Source organism: Medicago sativa, chromosome 3, assembly GCF_051527215.1.
Source record: "Medicago sativa cultivar Bolivia chromosome 3, Bolivia_mono, whole genome shotgun sequence".
Taxonomy (NCBI): Eukaryota; Viridiplantae; Streptophyta; class Magnoliopsida; order Fabales; family Fabaceae; genus Medicago; species Medicago sativa.
The window spans coordinates 94,422,574-94,440,714 of record NC_140751.1 but is presented as its reverse complement, the minus strand read 5'-3'; the positions used below and the strand labels follow the sequence as shown (position 1 = coordinate 94,440,714).

The 18,141-nt window shown below is 33.0% G+C and overlaps 2 protein-coding genes and 1 pseudogene across 2 annotated transcripts; 1 reads left to right on the top strand and 2 right to left on the bottom strand.

Moving 5' to 3' along the window:
• The first annotated feature begins 2,549 nt into the window (after positions 1-2,549).
• On the top strand, positions 2,550-5,140 carry LOC146942203 (uncharacterized; annotated as a pseudogene).
• A 2,537-nt stretch (positions 5,141-7,677) lies between these two features.
• On the bottom strand, positions 7,678-9,069 carry LOC146942202 (protein PHLOEM PROTEIN 2-LIKE A10-like). Its single transcript, XM_085756153.1, has one exon. The coding sequence runs from the start codon at positions 9,027-9,029 to the stop codon at positions 7,836-7,838; it is 1,194 nt and encodes a 397-aa protein (XP_085612279.1). The 5' UTR covers positions 9,030-9,069; the 3' UTR covers positions 7,678-7,835.
• A 2,079-nt stretch (positions 9,070-11,148) lies between these two features.
• Positions 11,149-15,774, bottom strand: LOC146942201 (BSD domain-containing protein). Its single transcript, XM_085756152.1, has 3 exons — positions 15,112-15,774; positions 14,726-14,913; positions 11,149-12,275 (listed from the first exon to the last, which is right to left on the bottom strand). Exons 1-3 carry the CDS (start codon positions 15,635-15,637, stop codon positions 11,760-11,762), a joined length of 1,230 nt encoding a protein of 409 aa, XP_085612278.1. The 5' UTR covers positions 15,638-15,774; the 3' UTR covers positions 11,149-11,759.
• Positions 15,775-18,141: the final 2,367 nt, after the last annotated feature.

The window sequence follows — 18,141 nt, the reverse complement described above, 5'->3', positions numbered from 1 at the left end:
TCGTGGCAGCAAAAGCAGTGTTGGATGATGAGGATTGCGACGGAGAAGACATGAAAATATTAGAGGAATGTTTGATGAGAAGGACTCTTGCAGCTCATGTGGATTATATCTATACTCAGAAGCATTCAGAAACTGTGGAAGAAGGGATTTTTTCTGGAAGATATTCTTGTGTGTTAATACAATACGTTTATGTTTACAATATTGTGAATCTCAATATTGATTGATGGTTGAGCCTTTGTCAAATTCGGAAGACACTACTCACATTCACTGCCATAAGCACTCTATAATTGATATACATATTGACTTTAATTGACATAGTAACTAATATAATCCAACTTGCTCCTGCTTATAGATCATAGTATTAATTTGTTTATGTTTTCAAGCCTTGTGCCCATTAGGACCAGAAGTCTCTGATGTGGATAGCCACTGTCACTCAAATAATCGAACTTTGTTTTTTACTTGACATGGATAATGCCAATGTGATTCTTTAACTCCAAAAACAAAATAAAAAACAAACCGTGGGGGGTTAATTTCATCAAAGCTAAAATGACTCAACTAGTTGGTTTTAGGGCCAGAAAGGACAGTAAGAGCATATCCAGACTCCAATCATAGCCACCCCTCTCCCTCTCCAACACTCCATGGAGCACCAATTAGAAAGACGGAGCAAATCCAGAGGTGTGGCAGCCATGTTGTACCTGTGTTTTAAGAACACTGTGAAAGAACAGTGTTGGAGATGGTCTACATACCACACTTTTTCAGTCAATCACAATCATAGACATGAAATTATAACAAATTCCCAATTCCTTTTTGTGCGGATGTTTTAGATATATGTGCAATAAAATCATAGGCAAATGTATCACAAAAAGATAAATAATTTCATAAAAAACACCAATTAACTTTTTGCTTAGTTTGGGCAAAACAACCTTAAAATCTTATTTATAAAAGGTCTTAAGTTGTCTTAAACAACTTTTTGGAGCCAAAAATTGAGGTTAATTATGTCATTTTAATATTGAAATCTCATTATTATTGTTATTTAATTATTTAATATTTAATATATATTTAAGTAATTGAATTGAACAAACTTTTGCTAAATTTAATATTGACATCTCATTATTATTATCATTTATTTAATATATATTTAAGCAATTGAACAAACTTTTGCTAAATTTGTGCAATAAACTACTAAATACGTTTTTTTTTCTTCCATAATCTTAGTTTGTTTTTTTTCTTTTCATAATCTTATTTTGTTTTTTGTTTGATGGACATCATAGTTTGTTTTCTATTTTCTCTATTTTTTTGGTAGTGCTATTTTCTCTATTTATTTGGCAATATAAACACCGACCCCCATATGTTTTTTTGTTTTTGTTAACTATGTTTTTCTAAACAAACTTTTGCTAAAAAAGATTTAAGCAATTGAACAAACTTTTGCTAAACTTTTGCTAAATTTGTGCCATAAACTACTAAATACTTTTTTTTTCTTCCATAATCTTAGTTTGTTTTTTTTTTCTTTTTTTTTCTTTCATAATTTTATTTTGTTTTTCTTTCACATTACTATTTAATAGTATATATTTAAGCAATTGAACAAACATTTGTTAAATTTGTGCCATAAACTACTAAATACGTTTTTTTTCTTCCATAATCTTAGTTTGTTTTTTTTGGTTTTTTTCTTTCATAATCTTATTTTGTTTTTTGTTTGATGGACATCATAGTTTGTTTTCTATTTTCTCTATTTTTTTGGTAGTGCTATTTTCTCTATTTATTTGGCAATATAAACACCGACCCCATATGTTTTTTTTGTTTTTGTTAACTATGTTTTTCTAAACAAACTTTTGCTAAAAAAGATTTAAGCAATTGAACAAACTTTTGCTAAATTTGTGCCATAAACTACTAAATACGTTTTTTTTTTCTTCCATAATCTTAGTTTGTTTTTTTTTTCTTTTTTTTTCTTTCATAATTTTATTTTGTTTTTCTTTCACATTACTATTTAATAATATATATTTAAGCAATTGAACAAACATTTGTTAAATTTGTGCCATAAACTACTAAATACGTTTTTTTTTCTTCCATAATCTTAGTTTGTTTTTTTTGGTTTTTTTCTTTCGTAATCTTATTTTGTTTTTGTTTGATGGACATCATAGTTTGTTTTCTATTTTCTCTATTTTTTTGGTAGTGCTATTTTCTCTATCTATTTGGCAATATAAACACCGATCCCCATATGTTTTTTTGTTTTTGTTAACTATGTTTTTCTAAACAAACTTTTGCTAAAAAAAAATTTAAGCAATTGAACAAACTTTTGCTAAATTTGTGCCATAAACTACTAAATACGTTTTTTTTCCTTCCATACTCTTAGTTTGTTTTTTTTTTCTTTCATAATTTTATTTTGTTTTTCTTTCACATTACTATTTAATAATATATATTTAAGCAATTGAACAAACTTTTGTTTAATTTGTGCCATAAACTACTAAATACGTTTTTTCTTCCATAATCTTAGTTTGTTTTTTTTTTCTTTCATAATCTTATTTGTTTTTTGTTTGATGACAAAGAGCAGATTGATGTAATTAAAGAAGCAGCTCAGTGGGGCACAGGTAGTTTTCTAAGGATCTTATTTACAACTTTATTGCTGTCAAATGAAATTCCAAGTCCAGATTATGTTTGGATAAATACCTGAAAGTATTTAAGTGATGACATTTTATATAGGCAACGAAGACACCTGAAAATTCCAGGTATATTCAATTCTCATTATTTCTTTTGCTTCATTGTTTATAATATTGAATTTTACTATTATCATATTTAACTTATGTTTTTACTCTATATAACAGATTTGGTTTTGACTGAAGATGAATTGAAAAATTTAACTTTGGTGGAGATAGAAAAATTGTTGCGGAGAAGGAACAAAAGTCTAATTTTTTTTGAAACCATGCCTCAAGTGAACATGCCTTTGAATCCTGAATCTTACAATCAACTTATTTCTAACGAGCTTAACTATAATCATCGTGATCTAATTCTGGAGCACAAAAAATTAACTTCCAGAATGACTGAAGAACAAAGGAGCATATACGACACAATCATGAGTTCTGTGGATGCGAACATCGGTGGTTTTTTTCTTCATTGATGGGTATGGCGGAACCGGTAAAACCTTCATTTGGAGAGCGATATCTGCAGCAATTAGATCCAGAGGAGAAATTGTTTTGACGATAGCATCAAATGGGATAGCAACATTACTTATTCCAGGTGGAAGGACAACACATTACTTATTCGAGAATTTGACTTGCCCTATCAAGCCAGAGGATCCTTTAGCGCAACTAATCGTTGAGTCAAAACTTATTATTTGGGATGAAGCTCTGATGCTTCATAGGCATTGCTTTGAAGCAGTTGATAAGACTTTTAGGGATATACTTCGTGACTCTAATCCTGGAAGTGCGGATATTCCTTTTGGAGGAAAAGTGGTTGTCTTGGGTGGTGATTTCAGGCAAATTCTTCCGATCATTCCAAGAGCACCAAGACATGATGTTGTTGATGCTAGCATTAATTCATCGCGCCTTTGGAAACATTGGCGAGTCCTAAAATTGACCAAAAACATGAGGCTTCAAACTGGTTCTTCATGTTCTGATGTCAATGAACTCAAAGAGTTCGCTGACTGGATTTTAAATGTTGGAGATGGAAATATTAGAGACAACAATGATGGGGAAGCTAAAATTGAAATACCAGATGACATGTTGATCAAGAACTCAGGTGACCTAATTTCTTCAATTGTTAATAGCACATATCCATCACTTTTGGAGAATATGAGTGATATTTCATTTTTTCAAGATAGGGCAATTTTAGCACCTACCAATGATATTGATGATTCACTGAACAATTACATTTTATCGATGATTCCTGGTGAGAAAAAAAACTTACTTAAGTGCTGATAGTCCGTCTACACAGGATGAAAATATTAATGGTCTTGATCAGATTCTCACTCCAGAATTTTTGAACACCGTCAAATCTTCAGGTTTGCCAAACCATGAGTTAAATCTCCAGGTTGGAGTTCCAATTATGTTATTGAGAAATATTGATCAACCATTAGGATTATGCAATGGTACGCGCCTTATAATTATGCAAATGGGGAATTTCGTACTTGAGGCAAAGATAATATCAGGGAACAATATTGGACAAAAGGTATATATCCCAAGATTGACTTTGTCTCCATCTCCATCTGATACAAAACTTCCTTTCACGTTTCAACGTAAACAGTTTCCTATTATGGTCTCATTTGCGATGACTATCAATAAGAGCCAAGGACAATCTCTTAAAAATGTTGGAATATATCTTCCAAAACCCATATTTTCACACGGACAGTTATATGTTGCTCTTTCACGCGTTACTTCACGTGCTGGGTTGATGATGCTGATTTGCGATGACGAAGGACGTGTCTCCAACAAAACTAATAATGTTGTCTACAAAGAAGTCTTTCAGAATTTAAGATAGGTAATTTACACATATACATATTCGTATATATTTTTTATTTGTTTATTGTTGCGTGCATCTAGCTATGTTTTTCAAAACACTTTTATTTAAAATAATGCCTTTCTTCCGAACTATATATATATATATATATATATATATATATATATATATATATATATATATATATATATATCTCTGTGTGTGTGTATGGGCGCACACGCGTGTGTAAAAAATAATATTTAGAATTTTGTTGTTGACAAAAAAGTCAAAACTTATCAACTAAATTTGTTTCACAAATTAACATTATGTTATGCATTTTTCTTATACTTTTTTATATGGTTATGTAATTTGTATTTCTCTTTATACCTTATGCCATTTAAAATAATCGTGTATAATCATACAAATTTATTTTATTTCATGCCAGGTTGATCATCATCTTTATGATGAATTTTTGATTTGGAATCAGCAAAAGTCATGGACACAAAACTGAGTTTTACCGATTCAATTGTTGAGAATTGATACGTCTTTATTATCCACAAATTTGTATATTATTACTCAAGACAAACTTATATTAGTAGTTGCATTTGGTTATTTTTATTTGTCTATCCAATGTGATAATGAGAATTCTAAATTACTTCAGGTTTTTATTGGTTTTATTTTGGACACGTTAATTCATGCTCACTTACAACTATTATTGTTTCATTTACGATTACCTTATTTATTAATTAATGTCATATCTAACCTCCCGTGCATCGCACGGGTCTAAATACTAGTGACAAATAAAAAGGAATTGAGGTATGATGCGGCAGGCTGTATACGACCCTTTAATTGAGGGGAAACCAAAGATCTTAGGGGAAATGAAAAGGGAAACTGTTGAGGAAAAACGATGCTTCAATGACTGTCAACATTTTTAGCGATAAGCCCTTATGTAGCAAGGAAATCATGCAACCAAGCAGCAACTGCTACTAACTAAACTATCAGCAGGGTTATGTAAGAATCTTCTATGGATGGGATGTATTAAACATATTAACTAAAGAAGCAAGCAAATCAGAAGACTTTGAAAACATAAAATCTAGCTTTTCATTGGTGAGAAAAAGAAAACTAGAACAAGAGAACACAACTAAATCTCCGACAACTTCAAAAGAAGGAACCAAATTATAATGCACCAGTTAGTATGACTATTGACGAATAGTGGCACAGGCAAGTTCCAGAAATGCCGAGAAAAGGCAACATTCATTCAACTGAATCATTGTCATAAATAGAAGGTATCTGATCCCTTTTTAAGTGTACAGCAGTGAAGAATGCTAAGGATCTACATCAAAAGTCTTTGATTTTAAGATTTAGTTACTCGTGAAGTGCATCACTGCTTCAACATAAGTGATTAAAAGGAGAAGTCTTTCAACTGAATAGAGTGACCGTATTAAACAAAACCTCAAACTCTATTACCATGTACTGGAATCATTGACATAATAGAATGCATCTCTTCCATTTTAAAGTGTACAGAATACTGAGGCTATACAGGGAACGCATACTGATTTAAAAAATTAGTTAATCATTAAGTGTATCACTATTTCAATAGAATCGAATAAATGGAAAACAACTCAAGATGAATCGAATGAACGGAAAACAACTCAAGATGATGATTTGTCAACATAATCCCCATAGGCATCTTAGAAATGGGGTTATGCCTAACTCGACACCACAAAAGCAACTTATAAGCAGCAGACTACAAAGTCTTACAAGCACTACAAAGACCATATCTCTAAGCAATGCGGGACTAAACTGTAGCACAATGGTGTTGGAGGCTACAATGAAGGTAACCCAAATTTGTTGCAGTAATAAGGTGGATAGGGGAGGTATTTCCAACATACCACTTCATACATAGGCCAAATAGGTCTGGGGTGTAGACAATGTGATAGAACCTGGAAATGCAAATGAAAGGATAAACCAGAGTTCAAGAACTCCTAAACAGAGCACTATGCTCCTAACCAGAGAGAAACTCTACTTACAAACAACAATGATCCTTACTCCTCTCTTCTATCCCTATTATAACTGTTCCCCTCCAAACAGAATCCTGCCACGTCGCTACTCTCTCCTATTCACACATCAATTAAGCTAAAGCCGAATCCAGTATCCTATCACAATGTGGACAACCCAACAACATATCAAGTATAGGCTCTGATACCATCTAGAAAAATATTTTGGAGTATTATTCAATTGAGTGAAGTGTACAAGCACTAATCTAACTAACTAGAGTGCACTCTACCTATTGCGCCTTAGATTAAAGGTCCAAATACAATAATCTCTAATTATTGAAAAATACGAGGCTAATAACTAGAAATACAAAAATATTACATATTTACAACATACTATTGCAGAATAGAGACGCATGAAGCAGGAGCATACCGATTAATAATTAAATATATACTAACAATGATGAATTGAATGAATTGTGTATATATATGCTTGTGATATCTTATTATAGAGTCCATCAAGGTACCATAATTATTGACAAAATCAAAGTCTCAGTGCATAAAGAATAGGGATTCTCAACAGAAAGATGCTCATCACTTAACCATAGGAGAATTTAAACTCACCTAACTACATCACGATCTCGAAATTACTCAGATTGAGATGCATTCCCAGTCATAAGTTACAGTTGGCCATTGCACAAAGTTAAATCTGCCACAAGATCTCAAATTTATAGAGAGAAGGAAAAAAAAAACATTGTCAATCAATTACAATTTCAATTTATCACAGACAAATCCTACTCAAAATTGTGTTTCTTTCTGAATAGTGATCACGAGGCCTGAGGAGGTAAGGTTAAATTGGAAAACTTATTCATGTACTGCCAACCAAAATCAGCATAAAGCCTCTCTAGCCAAAAAATCGGCACAGCTAACCAAAATGATATAGCTCACGTTGTGTCTTTATTAAATTGGATATAATATACAATTACAAAACCTGAGTTGATTGATCTATCCAACAGGGCTATTTCTTGACTGCAACAACCCATTGATTCTTAGACAATAGGGAGTCCAAAATCCAGATTAATATACTTCAAATATCACAATGATATTTCATTTCCAGAAACAAGTGTAAAATTATTGCTGTTTCCAGACATGTTATGTTTCATTTCATTGCATCCGGGGCTAAAGCAACAGAATTTTAAGCAACAGAGATGCACAAACTTTCTATTTTTTGGCTACGGAAAAAGGCTACAAGAGATAATTTAAAGACTACAGTCAGTTATTTCATCCATTGAATTATGAGTGTGGGATATGACCTCAATTAATGATTGGAGATATCATATGTGTAAAGATCAAATCTAGCTGCAAATTATATTCAACTGCATTACAAGTATGAGGGTAGGATGAATGATCATGCTAAGCAGCCACTAGAATCCTACTACCACCCAAAATATGTAAATATAAAGCAAGACACAAGGTAATAATAACCGACGACTTAGCTCCTACATATCTAACAACTTGCATTCCTTTGTCTACAACGTCATCATGAACCTTATTAACACCCCTTTTCAAACCTTCTGATATTCTCCATAACATAAACTCCACAAATGACCTCACAGTTTCGAATGTCACTCTCCCCGTGACATCAAGCACAAACCTCTGGTTAGCTGGCACAGAAAGAGTTGATTTAACCTGTTCAAGCCACCCAGAATCCCCAACTCCATCAACAGAGCTTCCATTTCTGAATTTCTGAAGATAAGCTTCCGGTTTCAAACGCCCATTTTCCCTAGGTGAACTCAAATCAGATTTACCTTTTGGATTAGTCAAAACCTGATGAGATGTTTTAACCAAAGTCTCAACAGCACCATTACATAGAGAAACCAAAATTCCCTTCACCTTTTCGTGGTGTTTTGGATTCGTCATTCCAGCAAAAATTTCATCATAGGTGTTAACATCCATTGTTTTATCAAGAAAAACAGCAACAGCAGTAGCCACAAAAGTCTGCACACAATCCCCTATAACCTTCCCACACTTTTCATCACAAATCACACTCACAAATCCAGAAATACCATCAGATTTCGACCCCGAATCAACATTTTCCAACTTCGTACGAAAACCCAAAACCAAATTCCTAGCAAAACTTCCAACCACAACCGAAACAAACCCAGTTCCAGCCTCAGACATAAGCTTATCCAACACCCTATCCGAAAAATTCGATTTTTCCGCACCAATTTCCAAGGGTTTTTCAAATTCACCATACCCCATCAAAATTCCCTGTGTTAAAGACTTTGAAACCCTAGAAATTGTTATCGAAAATTCCTCCGACATGGCAATTTTGGATAATTGTTTGAAACTATTGGGAATTTCATCAGAATCAGACTTGAGAAATTTGTTTAAATCGTTGGAAACGATTGAAACGGTTTCTGCGGAACTGGAAGCGAGTTCTGCAAGAGAAACGAAAGCTTTGAGAAGCTTGGTGAAGCGGTGGCGTTTTTGAACTACATAGGGTAAATGATAAGCTTTATAAGCACCGTAACCGGAGAATCCTAAAAGCGCGATTAGGATAAGTCGTTTTTGGTGTTTACGTGAGAAATTGAGTGGAAGTTCCATTCAATCGGGGAATGGAAAATTGAAACCCTAGAATGGATTTCGAATTTGATGTGAAAAAAGATTAAATAAATAAGCGCGGTGGATGATGAATTTAAGGGAAATAAATGTTGGTTGTTTGGTTTGGTTGGAGGAAAATTGGAATGTGTTGTTTTCTGGAATTGAATATGGTGGGAACGACGACGTTTAAGAAAACGTGACAAGGATTAAAAAAAAAAATTAATATAAAGGTGGGAAGAGAAGAGAGATAAACGCGCCAAATAAATGGTTGTTTGTTTGTTTGAGTTTAGAATTGACTTGTTGTTGATAAGCAGCTGGTCAATCCTCTCCTCCTCCCTACTACCTATGTATTGCAATTTGCAATAGTAGTAGGGATAATGACAATATATATTTAGTAACAAACGATTTGTTGCTTTAACATAAATAAACAACTTGTAGTAAAAACAGGTTGTATCCAAGCTTTTTTTAACATGAACAACTTATAGTAAAAAGAGGTTGTTTGCCTCTTAACCTCACACTAAACTTTAGATACATAAGTATAACCAAATAGTTTAGATTTTGATAATTCGGCGAATTAATATTTAAATTTGGTTTGAAGGAGATATTTATATTCAATGTTTAGTTCGACTATGAATCACAGAAAACAAATATAAAAAAATATAGTACAATCTTACTTTTAAATAGGGGGCTGACCTAAAAGAAAAATATTTGATTGACACTAAATTTTGACGATATTACTAACTATAGTGTATTTTATTGATAAATAAATTATTTGACGAGAGAGGATGATTGATTACGAGATAAATACAAATAAGGCTATCATTTTGTAAAATAAAATAAAATAAAGAGTCATCATGTAGGGTTTCTTTCTAAGGAGAGATTGATCTTCAAGAGTTTTTTTTTGGGCCTAACATAAATTTCCTCAACAGAGGAAAAAAAATATCTTCTTGCAAAATACCTAAAAGTTGTGTTATTTGTATAACTAAATCGAAAGAATCTTTGTGTGAACGTATATCATTCTCCCTTTTAAGTGGATGTGCTGGAAAACAAGGTTGATAAAAAAATATTATTATTTTTTGTATGTATACGTATGAAAATATTGGTTGTCGTATGGGTTGTTCATATATCATTTTTTTTAGAGATATCATATATGTTACAAATTTAGAGTTATTTGCTTTTTTAGTTGGTGACAGGCATGGTTTTGAGTGTGTTTCATGGTTCACATATTCCACAGTTTTATTTCTTTTACAATATAAGGAAATATATCAAAACAATTTCGACGATAAATTGGAAATAATATACTATGTGGTATAAAAATCAGGAATCATAACCATTTATTTATAAAGTTCCCATGCCTTTTCATGATCAGTCATGACCTTTTAACTTTTATTCTTTCTAATTTTACCCATCATAAAATTAGAAAAAATATGTATGAATTAAATCATAAACCTAATATGAATTAGATCACTTTAATTTGACTATTTAACATAACTGTCCTAGTACATTTAAATATTATATGCGTGATCCAAAATTTCCAACAATATTAGCCACAACAACTAATAAAACAGAAAAAACAACACCCTTGAGGCGCCAGGACAAATATCAGATTTTCAACATATTGTATTAGACACCTCCACATTGTATATTTGGTACAACGTTTGTGAAACGAAATTTAATGAAAATCACAGTAAAAAACCACGTTAGTGTAGAAGTTAGTATTTGGGACTTTAAGAAATTACGGTAAAAACACATCAGAAAACGTACAAACATGCTTTTGTGTGTTGCAAACGGAAAACCAAACACAAGCCGTAAATTGCAGACATCTCGGGTAACCATGTAAGATAGTCGAGAATCCGTTCTAACAAACAGCCAAAATGTAATTCAAAAAACCATGTCTCCTAAATTATAAACCTTTGGTTCCTAGGAGATATAACTTTAGTTTGATGTAGAGAGTTAAAGGAGGGAGAATATTCAATCCCTACTCCAACAAAATAAAATATTACAAACACTAACGTTTATCATTTCAGAAAAAATAACCTTCGCGTTCTCCCAGAGTTTAACATGAAAATTATACGCCAAGAATCCTGAAGAGGTATATTCTAAGATGAAAAACACTTTCCAGTTTATCATCAATCAAATTATTGAAATAATCACTATGGTTTTCAAACACAGTTGACACACCAAGGCAATTAGGATTCAGGAGAACAACACCGGGGTAGAAACCCGAACCCTATTACATCCACCATAAATAAATGAAAAAAATCAAATCTATATTTGATATTTGATGACAAACAAGGCATTTTATATACATTCTTGCACCTATATGGTGTCTTAAAACAAAGTTGTCCCTGAAATAGATGCTCATATTTCAACCCACAACCATGTTTTCGATATCTAAAAAACACTTATCAAACATCAGATTGCTTTTCTTGGCTCTGCTTCTTCTTTTCCATTTGAGTTGTTTTGAAATACAAGATTCACCTTCAAACCCACCTAGCCTTGCGGCAAAAAATTGTAGGGAAAAAGGCATTAACAAGTTCTTTAACAGCCTCAAATATCATCACAGCATTTCTGTAACTTCGCTCACCATTATGTGGACAAAAAAGATAGATTTCACACACCAGTATCCATGTTTGATGTTTTTACCAAACATCTGGCAATTCTCTTTTTGATTTCTTGTTCCGTGTGAGGTTCCAGTGCCCCTAAAATCACCTCAGTCGTGTCATCTGAAGTTCACACCACCTTTGAATCTGAATTGCTACTAACATGTTTAATGCCATAATCATCATCCTCGAGATCGCTGAAAGATATATCTTCTTCATTCACAATAGGGAGCGCTGTTCCACGATATCCCCCTAAATCAGAATCATCGTCTGGCCAATCATCATCACCGTCGTCATCATAGTCCTGAATCATAATTTGAGAAGCTCGACCACTTTTTAGATCTTTGTTTTCAGTTTTATTACTTGGATTTTCCTCAATAACCGACTTATCTGATAAATGTGATCCAGAACTTTCAATTGTGTACTTTTCAGACTCATTATCTGCCATCACAGACAAAGAAGTTGTTCTATATCCGAATGTCCGATGAGGCATGTCATCAGAATAGGTGTCATCTGATAAGCTGGGAGTAGAATCATGATGCTGAGCATTGTCTCTTGAGTAGAGATCACTTCTTCCGAAAATTTCAAATTCAGGCTTTGTTTGTTTCTGCAATTCCTGCATCCACATTGATCTGGCTACCATGACCTGCAAAAGTTAAAACTAAGATATTAAAGAAGTTTATCTACCCATTATCGTAGCTTTAAAATACTAGCTGAATGTAGAAGAGCATGTAAACTTTAGACATAAGTATTATAGACAAATACTGCTTGCGAACAATGAACCAAACTAAGAAAAGGAACATTTCAACACTACTTTCCGAGGAAAAATGAGAAACACTTCAGCAAACCTCTCTTCAAATAAAGCAAATATTCTCCATGGTAAAACAATGATAGATCTAATCTAACACATCCCAATTACAAATCTTTCACTTTAAAAATAACTATAAATATTGCAATTTGCAATCCAAAAGAAGAAACAACTACAGCTACCAACTCGATTATTAGCCAACCCATCAAAGTGCACGGTCATAAGAAGTCTAATGCATAAAATAACACACTCTTCTCTTTTAAAAACTTATAACTTGTGAGGCTATGTTAGGACTTAGGATATCTAATGGAGAGTAGAGTGGACTGCAATATAATTCAATGAAGCAAGAGACTTCTTCCGTCCCATTCTGCTCAAAATCCAAGGGGGTGGGGGTGAGATATTGGATGGAATGGGGTAGAGTCCATGAAATCATGTTGCATTCTTTTACATCCTATTCTGAACAATCCAAACAATAGAATGTTTAACGATCCCATCCATTTATCCCTTTTCATCAATCCAAACATATCCGTATTAGGCGTTAACATATGAGAAGTGTACATTTTAAGAACTAATCGTGTGTATTATAATTTGGAATTCTAATAATACGAGCCACCAAAATTCACACCAGGAAGAAAGATTATAATAATAGCGATTATATCTTTCCAATAATCTCTATTCTTGGATTCCAATAACAATCAAAATCTGGAAACTCCAGTCTGTATCTAAAATTGCTTAATGTGTTCTAGAGAATTAGAAGAAATCTTAAAAGGCAAAAGAAATTTAGAAAATGGAGCACACAAGAATATACAGGGGAAATATATGTGTACTTATTGACGTCTCACTAAGCAGAAGAAAGATAGAGATAGACTCATAATGCGAACATATTTTTGATGATCAACAGATCTCCCAACTGAAGTAGAAATTTAAATATTGTTTACATAACCATTGAGTATTGAGACACTGACGATAACAAAAACATTTAGAGAGGTGTTAAATAACCGGTATAACGCCGCTATACCACTATTACATATTGGGATTTGGGGCAACTGTGATGAAGGCCCATACGCTATTGCAATTCCGCTACCTACCGCCGCAATAGTGGTGGTTTTTTCCATATTTGTGATAGCGGTTATTGATTACATAGCGGAAGTTTCTGTTTTTTTTATGCTTTTCCCCCTAATGGTAAAATTAAAAATATCACATGAGCTGCACAGGACATATTTTTAAAAATATTAGAAATAAAATAATGTTGAGTCGGTGATGACATGAGGTCTTATATAATCCCTCAACCCCACGACCTAAGCAACCTCTCATCACTAAACTGCCTCTGCCTCTCCATCTTCTCTCTTCATTTCATATTTCATCTCCTTCAAGACATTGATCACGAGGATTCATTTTAGAAGTTGAAGGATATGCCTTACTATCTAAAAATGAAGATAATGATTATGTTGTGGAAGAGGAGAATAATTAGATCTTTTTATCTTTATCACTACTAGTTAGAACTACCAGTAATTAGTTGTTTTGAACTACCATTTAGATTTTGAGTTTTAATTCACTTTTAATTTGTTTCTGGTTTTTCTGCAGCAATGTATGTAATTAAGCATCATGCTTTATCGGTTGTTTGAACTATTGTATACGATCATTTATGTCAACCACTTTGCAGCTTCCGCTATTTTCCTGCCACGTTATCCGCTATTTCTTATAGCGGATTTTTAATGATCTGCTATTAATTGGGTTATCTTGTAAAACACAATGAGTTCTACCAATAATCAGGAATTTTTTTTTTGAAATATCATAATGCTATATAGAATATAGAAATTACAGAGCACCATAAATTCAAACCTCTGAGAAGAACTTCAGATTGTATTGAACATATAAGCATTTCAGTTTAAATGATTAAGCCACAATATACAAAGAGGGCCAAGCAACATGAATTAAAGGAATAAATGCAACAGTAAGGTAACTTTTGCATCCTTATCAGTCGGTCACCCTGCCTAGTTTATAATTTACAAGCAATTGCACACGAGAGAGAACTACAGAGGACAATTATTCCCTAGTAAAGTCCCAAAAGATGGCATTGAAAACCACCTACTTCCAAATTTCAAGCTTGGATTGCTATCTAATAGAAATACTGGAACAGCATAATTTGTAGTCTAAACTCTAAAGTATCCTAGCAATTATAAATACATAAATAAGTGTTCAAAATTACTTCATCAAATGATCAAAAACATGTTCCAAGAGATAACAAGAGCAGTGTGAAAGGCAAAGGAAACTGCGAAATAACAAACCTGGGGTGTAGACAAAACCTCAGAATCTTGTTTATTAAGCCTTGAATGCAAAAGTACAAAATAGACTTTCCAAAAGTAACTTTCACTCATATGACAAGGGCACAATTCAATTCTTAGCGCAGCTAATCTCGGAGCAAGCCTTTCAACAACCATAGCATGATCTCGTTGGTCCTCGGACATTTCAAAATCTACAATAAATTTACATTCAATCAAAATTCATTCATAGCTACAGAAATGGATGCAGATAACAGATAAAACCAATAATCTAGCACATTATTATTATTATCAGAAATGGATACAGTTATATGCAATTCAAAACATAAACATGTAAAAATCACGCTGCAATAAGATTCAACAAAGTTGTAAGTTTGATTGAAGAAGATTACCGTCGTTATCATCTTCCTCGTCAATTGGAAAATCCAACCAGGTTTCAGGATGCATAGCGATATTCAATGCAAAAGTCAAAACCTCCTCAGTAATTCCAACCGCGCATTGTATATCAAATTCCCTTTCCTGTTCTCCTTCCGAATTCGGTTGAGGATCATCCCCACGAAACACACCTTGTTCCATTTCAGAATTTTGATTTGAAATTACATCGGCATCAACTTGCTGTTGTTGTTGAGATTGAGAAATAGTTGATGGAGGAGGAGGAGGAGCGAGAAAAGAAGCCATACCCCAAAATTGACGAGTTAGGGTTTGTTTGATTTCGTCGAGGTCTTCTTTAACACCACGACCTTGCAACGTTTCATCATTATTTTCTTCTTGTTCTTCTGATTCATCTGCATTATTATTATTGTTTCTAGGTGAGGTGGTTGGAGATTCGGTTACGACGTCGTTTTGAATGTCACCATCATCATCATCATCATCGATTCGGAGAGAGTTTGCAAGGGAACGAGCAAACCATGATGACATTTTTTGTTTTTGTTTTGTTTTTAAAACAAAAAAGCGACCTTCGAATGGTGTTGTTATTGAGAGAAGAGGTTAAAAGTTGGGATCAGGTGGGTGTTGCATTACGGTGGTCGTCTACTTTTCGATTTTAGACGCAACACACCACCGATCTATCTATTCTATTTAATTTATGGAACAGTTGCAGTTGAATTTGAATAAGAATGAGACAACCAAACCGAGATGTCAATCAAGCACGTGCATAACATATTTCATACTCTTATTTTAACACCTAAAAATGGATAACCATATTCAATACCAAATGAAAATACGTACGAAAATATATTGTAGATTTATTTAAATATCATCTAATGAGTAAATTTTAAATATCAATTATTATTTATAATAGTGACTAGAAAGTTCATACATCTATGATTGTCTATATCATTTAGAAAGAAAAAAAAAGAGAGAAAATATATGTACCGTATATATATACACGAAGTTAGCCACCTAAAAATCTTGTATATGTTTACAATACATACACTATTTGATTTTTTAATTACTACTTAATCAATCGATTACAATAATGTTATTTTGAATATGTTTTCATGTTTGCTTTTTGGAATCAAACTCATTTGTTCTCTCATGTTTTCTAAGTTTGAGAGCTCTCCACCCTTAAACCTATTATTATTCTTTTCTTTTTTTAATTATAGATTCTACTTTTTTTTTCTTTCTCCTACCAAATCAATGGTTTGGGTTGCACATGAATCTCATCGAACATGAAAGAATTATTTTTCCTCTATCCATCTTCATTGCTTCATCATTGCAATGTTGTCACCGGTTTCATTAAGATGCATCATTATTACGGTTCTTTTACGAGATTGCTTAAACATCGCACAAGTGACATCTAACTATTTATTTATACTATGTTTGGATCTAATGTGCACATGAATTTTTTAGTGCTATGATGCATCTTCACCTTCATTGTAGGATCAAATATTTCATAATGGCAAGCAAACATGCATCTAGTGAATCGCTTCAATTTTCTAGTGCTATGAGCTAGGCTACGATCATTACCGCATTCATCAGGCTAAGCATTAAATTGTGACTTATCAATCAAGGTAAACCTCACTCTAAACCTTTCACCCGTGCTTTAAACCTCTCGCCCACCTCGTGCATTATACTAAGTTAAGTGCTGATACATCCCCGCCATTGGCCACTACCTCCACTGCGAATTCCAGCCAAAACGCAACCATCTCATGAGGAGCATTTTTTCCACCAATCCTCCATAAGCATTGTCAGTCTTTGAGTTCCGTTCATAACATATACAATACTTTGAGTTTGTTGAATTCAATGAGCACCCCCGCCATAGAAAGGCAATATTGTTTTCCAAATTTACATATGGATAATGCTCACTTGAAGATTGGTAAATGTTTTGAGTGAGTTGTGGTGTGGGTTCTGGACTCTTGGAGGAATGTGAGAATCATAACGTGGAAAAACATACGTTCCCCTAAAATATTAAGAATGAGTAAGTGTAGAAGTCAAAAATATTATTTTATCAAAATTTATTATAAATAGAAGGGTCCAAATAAAAAAAGGAGAATGTTAACCAGTGCCCTCGGGTCATTGGTTAAGCAGCTAAAAGAGGTAAAATTTTATTAAAAAGTGGTGTATAATTAGTTAGTCAAAAGTAATAGTTTATATTTCTAAGACAACTTTTCTACTTTTGTATTCCTTAACCAGTGCCTAACAAGACCCATAAAAAAACTGGATATCTACACAACTTGTCAGATTGGTTATCTTTTGAATGTCGTCTCATTTATATGTTGTTTAACTTATATTTTTCATTCAATGTGAGATTTCTCATTCACACTTTGACACACCAATAATTCATTCCCTCAAATTTGAGTCACAATTCACACACCAACAAGAGGAACATAAATAATATAGAGATACAAAAACTGTGGGTTTGATACATTGACTATCCCATAATTGATGCACCTAATCCATATTTATTCTTATTGACCCATTAGCCCTGCACATTTTTATCCTGTCATAAACAAATCTCCTTACACAATTCTATAAGTTAGAATTAAAGTATATAAATTGCATGTTAAAGGAAAACAGAGTTGGTTGTATTTAAAAACGTGCAAGAAACTATAAAGAAATTATCTTGGGTTTTGATGATATTGTTGTAGTAATCAAGATATTAGTAGAGTAAGTGCACGCACATCATCAAAACTCGTTAGACTTCTGCTTCAACACTGGATTGCATTTCTAAGCAACCATTATTCAAACTAGACAAAAGCTTAATCAATTGAGGCACTGCCCCAGTGCTCACAATAGAACTTGCTTCTTATCCCTCAGTAACCTCAAAAGATTCGAGCTTGATTTGAGACAAGTACTTTTGTGTCAAAGTCACTCCCTTCCAGTTCCATCAACAACATATCGTTGATTTTTATTCAAATCAACTTAAATCCAATAATTACTATTTCCAAACATGCACTAGGTGTATCAGTATGTTTTCTTTC